Genomic DNA, 11,050 nt, shown 5'->3' with positions numbered 1-11,050 from the left:
CCTCCCTGACAGAGCAGCAGTCTGCTTTGTTTACATAAGCAAACCACCGTTCTGTCATTCCGCCGAATGATTGGCAGGTCCCAGTAGGTCATCGGACCCGCTGGTAGGCTCCCGCTGTGTCCAATCACAGCAGGAGCGACGCGCGCGCACCCCCGAAATCTCATCCACAAAATCACGTACATGCTATTTACAGTTTTGATCCCCCCCCCTTCCAACAGAGGAAACAGGAATAGTAATTTACAAACGGGAACTGTTCATTAACCCATTCACCGCCTCCTCTTTCTGGAACTTGCACAAGCAGTATAAAGTGCACAAATATCAAGCTCAATGCGTGGCAAAAAGGAGTCATTGTGGGCTGTTTGTATTATAACAAAAAGGACATTTTTTTGGTCTTTTTTTCCCTTTATAAAGTAAAAAATATAAAAAGCGATCTAAAAAAATAATAATTTGGGTAATTGTCAGTCAAAACATCACAGCACATCACAGGTCTGATAATGAAGAAGTATTTCAGGCTGGTACTCAAGTGGTTAAAGAGATAAAACATGGGGATGTACTGCAATTATATATTGCCCGGGGACATGGTTTACAAATTATTTGAGAAGTGCATTATTGCAAGTGAACAATGCCAGATGTAACATACAAAGGAGAGCAAATTTGACTTATTTACATTTTACTGCCTTTGTATGAATTTACAAGTGAATTTCCAACATCTGCATTTATACATTAGCAATGCAAAGTGTAAAAAATAATTTAGAATCATTTTTCAGTCTCTAAGGATAGACAAACCACTCATTTTGATATAAAACTGGCAATGTGATGAAGCAGGCAGGATGAGAATTTGCTGTCACACCTAACTGTCCTGCACATTGCCTGTGTTTTCCTTTTCAACCATCTCATACCACTATACTTATTGTTAGTTAGGTACACTGATCATCCCTAAGCACAAGGCTGCCTTTGGTAGTATGACAGTTTTAATGATCTACTACAGAAACGACAGGTTATAGCTACTTTCTTATTGAAAAAAAAAACATAATTCGACAAGAAGCTGAAATAAAAATAAAAAAAAATGGATATAGGAAAACCGCAACATCATAAAAACTGAATGCATCTAGGTTGTGTTGTAGTGTTTGCTATTCCCAGTATACCTTCATTCCTTTCTTTAGCTGTTTGGCATCAAACACAGCAGGAGGCAATGTGAGGGAGACGAGAAGATGTTCAAAATTGCCAGACAGGTCACTTTTCAAATCATCTTTTAATTCCTTAATAAAACAAAGTACAACAGGTTGCTTTTAGTAGCGAATTTATAGCTAATAATAATAATAAAGTAGGTAACAGACATTAGACTGCAATCTCACATACACAAACAATCAATCCTATTTTTTGTATTGGCTTTTTTAGTATCTAGATGCATCGTACACAGTTGCAAGTCAGTGTGCCCAAAAGCTCTGATGCCACAGGGCAATAAGCATAGACCCCGCAGGATGATAAAAAAAAAAAAAAAAAAAAGTAACAGTGTTTGGCTAGCTAAAGCAACTTTTTTACTCTCCCATAAAAGGGAGAAAGTAAATTAGATTTCACTGGTTGCTATGGGTAGCCATTTGTTTTAATGACAGACAATACTGATAGCTAGCCATACACGTCAAGTTTTCTCACTAAACAGTGGGGATAGAGGAATCTTCCCTGACAGCTGTTATATCTGGATACCCACAGCACCTGCAGCTGCCTGAATAACTGAACAGTGGCTGCATCCAATCAGATTGAGCTAGACAGACAATTTTCCAATGGCTCCTTTTTCAGCTAAAGGATGTTGGGCAAAAGGGTACTGACGGCCACCTGCATATGAAATTTTGGCTGGTTTATCAGGAATTGGTAGAAAATAGTGTATGACCAGCTTAAGGTGTCTTAAAGTAGAACTATAGACATAAGTTTTTTTGCTTCATTTTGGATAGAGTAATGGCAGGTCATAACCCCTGTCAGTTTATTTTTTGCTATGTGTCCCAATTTTCCTGTCCTATAGCCAAAACAGGATGTAAGAAAAAATCCCTGCAAATAAGCAAATTCCATGGGGACCCCCAGGTCACCCAAACGAGTATGCCTATTGAAGATTTCCCCTCTATTAATTTTGCGGGGACAACCCAAAATTTGGGATTTTTTTAACTTTCAATAAGAATGGTAAGCAGGACAAATAGAAAGGGTGACCCCTCCCTAACGGGAGCCCAGACAGCAATAAAAACTGACAAGCTTTCTAATCCCTCTCCACTCTAACCAAAACCAAAAAAAAATAAATAAAGTAAATATCAGAGGTCTGTTCTCAAACGAACACTGAGATTGAATCTAATTATTTCTGATAATCTGTGGTTTAATACAAGCTCGAATATACAACAAAACCTACTATACACAAGCTCTCATGCTATAGTTTATCAGCTGTGGCCTAAAAAAGGATTCCTTGGTTAGATAGATTAATAAATATAGAAGTTTTCTACCAAACAATCACTTTTGTATACAAGACTGCAGGAGCGCATTATTGCAGTGGAGCTTGCCCTGGAAGCTTCACAGAGTAATATAATGCTTGCCCATACACCGTTCAAATTTGGGCTGATTCTGCCAAATCAGAAAAAATTCAAGCCATGGGTGACCCTGTCGGCACCAACCGACTCAACTAGTTTCAATCTGGTGAAAAAGGTGAACAATTATCAACTGAACAATGGACGCAGTCACTGTTCAGGTATTCTGACAGCTGTAGATGCCGGGTAATGGGGTTATCTATGGACTTCTCCTATTCAGCCCACAGGGCTGCATGAGAGAAATCTTAAAAGGGAAGTATAAAAAAAAAAAAAAATTTATTATATATATATATATATATATATATATATATACACACACACATATATACACACACACACACATATCAATATACATACATATATGTGTGGCACAGTGGTGTAGTGGTTAGCACTTTCACCTAGCAGCAAGAGGGTCGCTGGTTTGAATCACAACCACGACACTACCTGCCTTGAGTTTGCATGTTCTCCCTGTGCCTGTGTGGGTTTCCTCCGGGTACTCCGGTTTCCTCCCACACTCCAAAGACATGCTGGTTAATTGGATCCTGTATAAAAAAAAAAGAATTGGCCCTACTGTGTATGTATGCGAGTTAGTGACCTTAGATTGTAAGCTCCTTGAGGGCAGGGACTGGTGTGAATGTACAATGTATATGTAAAGCGCTGCGTAAATTGACAGCGCTATATAAGTACCTGAAATAAAATATATACGTATATTATATATCTATATCTATATATATATATATATACACACACACACACTTACCAAGGTGGATACAACGTCGACCCAATGCTGCATCTGTCCCCCTCAGATTCTAAAACCGCTGAGTTTCCGCTCAGTCTTCAGTGAGAGAGCCCTCTACCTGCTACTCCAGCACTCACTGGAGCGCTGAGCTGTGGAGGGGGAGCCAGCTGCTGGTCTAGGCATCTGGGTGTATCCCGACTGTAAAGTTGGGATTGATCTTGAGCCTGGACCAGCTGACATCAGTGGGCTAAAACAGGTCACAAGAGCGCACTCCTGTGATACCCAGGAGATTTATAGCTCAAATAGCTTTGGCTATACTTCTCCAACATGTATGGCTAGCCCAAGACAAAATTACTCTTTTGGTTTACAGCAGGATTCACATGAAAGGATAGCCAGGATCAAAACAAGCTTTTCTTAAACTTCATTGTGTACTAAAACAATAAATTATGCAGAAAAAAAAACCAACAACACACTATACTGAACTGATTTATTCCAAACCAGTTATAACCGACATCCTCTTTCATACTGATCTTCACAAACATATTTTTCTGAAATTCTTAAATTAAACTGGTTGTAAAGTGAGAAGGTTTTTTTTATCCTAATGCATTCTGTGAATTAAGATAAAAAAACCTGTTGTTTGCAGCAGCGCCCCACAGCCCCCTAATAATTACCAGAGCCCATCTCTACCCAGAAATGTTGCAGGAGAGACTCGGCTGCCCAAAACTCTCCCTCCTCATTGACTGAGACAGCAGTGCAGCGCCATTGGCTCCCGCTGTTGTCAAAGTCAGGTAGACAATGAGGAGAGAGGGGGCGGGGCCCAACTGCAGCTACAAGTCTGAATGGACACACAGAGCAGTGGCCCGTCTCAGGTGCCCCCATAGTAAGCTGCTTGCTGTGGGGGCATTTGGCAGAAGGGAGGGGCCAAGAGCACAGAAGAGGGACCAGAGAAGAGGAGACTCTGGGCTACTCTGTGCAAAACCACTACACAGTGCAAGTAAGTATAACAGGTTTGTTATTTTTAAATGAAATGAACTGAGACTTTAGTATTACTTTAAGGATTATCATGACAGGTTTTGACAAGCTGAAAAAGAAAAAAATAAATAAATAAAAGCTGGTGCTTCAGAGGCCAGGAATACATATCACATTTAAAAATTGCTTTGTTAAACATAAAAAATAATGGTTATCTGAAAAATACCTTTCCACATGCTGCCTCATATTCTTTTGAAAGTAGCCGTCTCTGTGCATTGGATCTTTGTGTCAGTATGTTGATTAAGGAATCTTCATCAGTCCCTGGGTAAAACAGAATTTGAAACATACAATTGTTGTTTATGCGGGTACACTATGTTAGAAACTCCCAGCATCCGACAACGATTTCAATAGCAAGACAATATAATGCATATCCAATGAGACACCAGACTCTCTAAATGCTGCTCACATTGCACTTCAAAAAATATGTTTTTAGTACTTTTTAAAAATATTTTTGAAATGGCCCCTGCTCTCACAAGTGTATCTTCAGTTTAGAAAAAAAAAAGTTTGGATCTCTTCCAAGTCTCATTTCCCTCAGGTACTCCAGGAGCAGTGTTGGGGTAGTTACTCAAAAAATGTAACTAGTTACTAGTTACTTCTGTAAATTGTAATGAGATTACTTTACTAGTTACTACATTTGAAAAGTAACTTCACTACTTATTACTTTACTTTCCTCTTTCTTAATTGACCGTGTAGAAGAAGATACATGACACTCTTTCTGCATAGAGTTTATTGTATAAACACAGGCTTTGGGAAACATGAGAACAAAACCTGAAAAAACAGAATAAAACATAAAGTGCAACAAAAAGTCATAAACTTCATCCCTCTCTATTCTTCGAAATAACAATTGTATCGCACGGCTTGGGTAACGCAGGAAAACGCGTTCCTGTAGTCTAGTAAAGTAGTGTAGTTACTTCCTATAGCCTAGTAAAGTAGTGTAGTTACCAATATTAGTATTGTAACTAGTTACTTTACTTAGTTACCAAAAAAAGTAATTTAGTTACTGTAATTAGTTACTTTGTAACTAGTTACCCCCAACACTGTCCAGGAGAAATACTTTTACATCGGAGCTCTTTGTCTATCTACCACAACGAATGCACAGGGATCTTACTCTCCCCAATGTAGTAATCGTTTATGGAGTCAGGGCATGGTTTGCAGCAGATATCGAACAGCTACAAATCTCTTTTGGATTATTTTCCCTAGAAACTTTGTGTCTAGCTTCAGAGTACACACAATTCAGCCAGGTCCCAGAGATCCCAAAGTCTGGTGCAAACTCAAAGCCTATAACAATTTTTTTTTTCAAGTTTACGATGAACAAAAAAGTTGTAGCTTTATATCCGACACCCTGTTGGGCAGAATGTTTAACTTCCTGTCTATGATGCCCATACAAAAAAAGGGGTAGGGGGTTGATACTAAGACAGGAAGGCATAAAATACATGGTCAGATGTTCTTATGGTTCCCCTATACACAGGTTCTGATCCCCTTGACTGTTTTCTTGGCTGAATTATTGCGTAACTGATTTAAAGCAATGTATCCATAGTAAAGCTGAAATCCAGCGAAATCTTTTTATGCAGCTGAATGTTTTCTCCGAGCAATTACTGTTGTAAATAGAGCTAGCTACAATCCCTGTTGTGACACTATAACTAGCAGCTGAATAAGAGAACATGAGTGGCTACTGAACCTGGAGATTATGCAGCTAAGGGCTCTTTCACACGGTCCGCCTCCGCAGGCGGATCCGTGTTGTTCAGCGGGGATCGATCCGCGATCCCCGCTGAGCCGGGCGGATGACAGATCCGTCTCCGCTTGCAGAGCGGAGAGGGAGGTGTCTAAGCACCCGCTGCCCTCTATGGGGGATCGGATGAGAGCTGACCGCTTGTCCGCTCTCATCAGATCCGCTCCGCTCCAATTACTGAACGGATGGAAAAATAGGGTTTCCATCCGTCCAGATTTCAGCACAGGATCGGATGCGGATGGCAGCGGGTGTCAGCGGAGGTGTCTCCACTGACACCCGCTGCCCCATAGAGCTGCATAGAGCCCCTAAGGGCTCTTTCACATGGGCGTTCCTTTTTTTTTGCCCGATCAGGTCCTTTTTTTTTTTTTTGTAACGGACACGGATGACACTTGTGTCATCCGGTCCGTATGTCCGTTTTTCATCCCATCCGTTTGCGGATGAAAAACTGACATAATGCATGTCTATGTAAATACGGATGTCTGCGAATGACACCACTGACATCCGTTTTTACTTCCGTTCCGTTTTTTGAAAGGAAGAGAAAATAGGGTTCTCCTCCGTTCAAAAAAACTTAACTGAACTGAACTGACAAAAAACGGATGTCAGAGGATGATCATCCGATGACATCCGTATTTACATAGAGATACATTATGTCCGTTTTTCATCCGCAAACGGATGGGATGAAAAACTGACATACGGAACGCCCGTGTGAAAGAGCCCTAAAACTGCTGGAATTTATTCACTATGCAATTGGACTGCAAATCTCTGCTGCAAAAGAGACCCTTCAGTGTCTGATCCTTTTTTTTTGGATGACAAACACTTATTAAACCTTGTTTAGCATTTTCTGCAGTTTTTGCCATACTTGCATCAAAGGAAAAAAAAGGTGTTCTACAAAATTTGCTATAGTTTTTACACTTGTAACCAGCCAAATATTTTCCTCCAGCTCTGTGAAGTAGCATTTGTTCATAATCAAGACAATGGACTTTGTTTCTAAAGTGTTTAAATACAAAAATTTCTCAAGTTGACTGCTTTGCTACAGCTTCCTCTTTTGCAGGCTCAAAGAAGTCACTGTTCAACAATTATTAAACACTTTTATGAATGATGAGGCGACAAATGACTATATGGCTAAAAATGAAGCTATTCAGAGAACAATGTGAGATTAGCAATGATATGGCTCTATAAAGCCCTATTCACAGCTTGTTGGATGCAAAAGAACATACAGGAGTGTATTTTTGCAGGCTGCTTCTAGTTTGCAACGGGACTCCTCTCACAGCTAGGGGGTCCACTGGGGCAGTCATGGAAATCAATAAGCAACCAAAGTCTGGGTGCTGCAGATAGAGTTAGGACCTCCATGTCATTCCCCTTACTATTAGGCTACATTACTGCCAAAAAAAACAGAATAGGTCCATAGATTTATTTTGCATATTCCAAAGTCTGCCCCTACCCTCTGTATTTCACTTTAACATTTGAGATTTGGTGGACCAGGAAATGCTTTTCAAACATCAGTTACCCAGTCAGCCCACTGTAACCTCATTTTTCAGCTCATAGCTTACAGCAAGGGACCCCGATGTGGACCTCTGCCATTGTAGCCCATCCACTTCAAGGTGTAATTTGTGAACTTCCTATCAACCTGTACATATCTGACCATTCTCATCTGACCTCTCACTACCACAGGTACTTTCAACCATTGAAATTCTACTCTTTAGATGTTTTTTTCATTTTCCTCAGCACCTTCTTTAAACTCTGCTTACTTTCTGGTATTTTTTTTATACACTATAGTATTTTGTTTCTGAGATGCTACAATAAAGTCTAGCATATCCTTCCACTAATACAGTTGGTTAGATCACACATACATATTTTGGGCAAAAACGACTGAGCTTCCTGGCTAGGTCAGTGGACAGAGGATTTACTGTGAAGATTAGCATTCCCAATCTGATGTGCCTGATAAAAGGTCCACTGAGTATATATGCTAGCTTCCTTGTTGTGCAATGGTCAAATGAATATAAATACCAATAATCATCTTCTGGGTTTTTGACATAAACATCATGCACATGAGTCATAAGCATGTCTAACTCTATGCAGTAATAAAATAATTTAAAAAATTGACCCCCACCCTTAGCCGAAGAACAATATAATGCTTGCGGTTTTAGGATATGACCTAACACAAAGTAATATTTACCTTCTCATGACAGATGGCAGGCTGTTTCCCTTCCAGATCTGGAATACGTGATAAATGCTAGGATGTATACAGAGAAGCGCCTGGTACAAAAGGTAATCTTACTCAAAGTTCTTTAAAGTGCAACTCCACACATTTGTTGAGAAACAAACCCCTCTGGGTGATCTATGTACACTGCAAGGATTTTAACAAACTTTGTTGCAAATTCCTACGTTTTGTTATTCTGAAGAAATCCCTCTGTTTTCCTGTGCCGAGGTAGTCAAATGGGAGTGGTTTCATAATTATCAACCAGCTGTGCGGCTGCAGGGCACTAATGAGGAAAGCCGCTGGGCCTGTGTCCCTTTAGACTTGTTCCTATTGGGAGTATCTCACCAAAAATAAAATTCCTGTTGCAGGGGATGCCTGAAATCTGATTTGCATCTTAGTGCAGGGTTCTGAGGAAATCAGTGAGCCAATTACATAAGCAGGAAATTATGTTTCTGAGGGGGCATTCTGTACATATTCTGTGTACAGAACACCTCTAGGTAGTCATATTATATTGCATTTTCAGAAAATTACAACAGCTGCAAATTGAAAAGGAAAAATGGATTTTTGTAAAATCTTACCGTAAAATCCTTTTCTCTTAAGCTCATTGACAGACGCAGTCCTCTTGATTAATATCAAATTGGGTTATACTGCCCTCTACAGGAGTAGGACACTAGGCAGAAGGAAAACGTTCTGGCCACACCTTAGGGGCAGTCCCAGAGGGTATATCCTCTCTCTCCCTGCTACAGGATGTCAGTTATGTCACAAAGCAGTGTCAGAGAATTTAACCCAACCCAGCTCAAAAGTAGAGGGGCGGGTACTGCGTCTGTCAATGAGCTTAAGAGAAAAGGATTTTACGGTAAGATTTTACAAAAATCCATTTTTCTCTGTCGCTCATTGACAGAAGCAGTCCTCTTGATTAATATCAAATTGGGACGTCCCAAAGCAGTGCCACAAATGAGGGGTGGGATAACAGAAATCAAAATTTAAATCCAGAAGGCCCAACCGGTGCCGACTAGAAGTCTTAAAGGCTCATCAAACCAAAGGATGAGACTCAACTGAAAACCCAACAGAAAAAAACCCTCGAGGTAGACCAACGGTCTCCTCAAATTGCGGCCTGCAAAACCTTGCGGCCAAAAAGAGGCATCCGACGATGCCATCACATCAACTTTATAAAATTTTGTAAAGGTATGAACCGACGACCAGGTAGCCGCCTTGCAAACCTGGACCACTGACGCTTGATGGCGGAAGGCCCAGGAAGCACTAAGCGCCCGAATGGAGTGCGCCTTAAAAGGAAGCGGAGGAACCCGACCCTTAATAGAATAAGCCTGTACCACCGTCTGTCTAATCCATTTGGAGATAGTCGCAGCAGATGCAGGCAACCCCTTTTTGGGGCCATCTGTGATCACAAAAAGTGAATCCGTTTCACGAAACGAGTCCGTAGTCTTCAGGTATACCCTGATTGCCCGAACCACATCCAAGGAATGTAACGCACACTCCCGAGGATGACTGGGCTTAGGACACAGGGAAGGTAACACAATATCTTCATTCAGATGAAACTCTGAAATCACTTTAGGAAGGAAGGATGGATTCGGACGAAGAACCACCTTATCCCTATGAACCACCAGATATGGGGAACGACAAGATAATGCGGCCAGTTCTGACACCCTGCATGCAGAAGTGATGGCCACCAAGAAGGCCACCTTCTGGGATAAAGTAAGCGAGGGAATCTCCCTGATATTTTCAAAGGGAGGTTTCTGAAGAACCGACAACACCAATTAAGATCCCAGGGCGGTAAAGGCGCGTGCACTGGCGGAGCCAGGTGCCGCACTCCCTGGATGAAATTCCGCACCAAGGAAAGAGTAGCCAAAGGCTTCTGAAAGAAGATTGCTAATGCTGAAATCTGACCCTTGATAGTACTCAAGGCCAGCTTCTGCTCAACCCCCTGTTGCAGAAAAGCCAAGATTCGAGTCACCGAATAGGCACGTGGAGGAAATCCAAGGGATTCACACCACGCAATATAAGACCTCCATGTGCGATGATAGACTTTTCTGGAAGTCGCTTTCCTTGCTTTAATTAAAGTAGGAATAACTGAAGTTGAAAATCCTTTGTCCTTCAGCACCTGAGTCTTAATAGCCAGGCCGTTAAAGCCAGCGATTGTAAAGCAGGATGGAAGATCGGTCCCTAGACCGCAGATCCTCCCTGAGAGGAAGTCTCCAAGGAGCGTCCGCGACCAGCCTGCCCAAGTCGGCATACCCGTGTCGACGAGGTCAGTCCGGAGCTACCAGGATAACTGGAATTCCCTCCACCTCTATCCTGCGAAGAAGTTTCGGCAGCAACATGAGAGGAGGGAAGACATACAGTAGCTGATACTGTCCCCACGGGGCGACCAGCGCGTCTGCGGTCTCTGCTAGCGGATCGCGGGAGCGAGCCACAAATCTCCGCACCTTCCTGTTGAACCGAGATGCCAACAGATCCACATCCGGGGTGCCCCAACGTAGGCACACTTGGTGGAAAACTTCTGGATGGAGGGACCATTCCCCCTGGTCCAGAATCTGACGGCTGTGATAATCTGCCTGCCAATTCTCCACCCCCGAAATGAACACTGCGGAGAGAGCTGGAACAAACCGTTCCGCCCAGCGAAGAATGCGGGCCACTTCCATGAGACTGGGCATACGGTACTGCTTCTAAGAAGGCCACCATCAGTCCCAGGATCCTCATGCAAGTCTGAAGGGAAGACCAGTTGACGGATAGTAACATCCGAATCGTTTTACTGACTCTTCCAGCTCCTG

The 11,050-nt window shown here is 41.9% G+C and overlaps 1 protein-coding gene across 1 annotated transcript in view; it reads right to left on the bottom strand.

The window, feature by feature from the left end:
* The window catches only part of ANXA3 (annexin A3), a 93,109-nt gene that overhangs the window by 56,236 nt on the left and 25,823 nt on the right, over positions 1-11,050 (bottom strand). The window contains exons 3-4 of the mRNA XM_082248013.1: positions 4,499-4,593; positions 1,146-1,259 (exon numbers count right to left, since the gene is read on the bottom strand). Of these exons, the coding sequence (XP_082104139.1) occupies positions 1,146-1,259; positions 4,499-4,593 (209 nt within the window). The remainder of the gene's footprint in view (positions 1-1,145; positions 1,260-4,498; positions 4,594-11,050) is intronic.

Source organism: Pelophylax lessonae (genome assembly GCF_965119305.1).
Source record: "Pelophylax lessonae genome assembly, chromosome: 1".
In the NCBI taxonomy this organism is placed as follows: domain Eukaryota; kingdom Metazoa; phylum Chordata; class Amphibia; order Anura; family Ranidae; genus Pelophylax; species Pelophylax lessonae.
The sequence above is the reverse complement of the archived record's forward strand: the minus strand, read 5'-3'. Positions and strand labels throughout refer to the sequence as shown.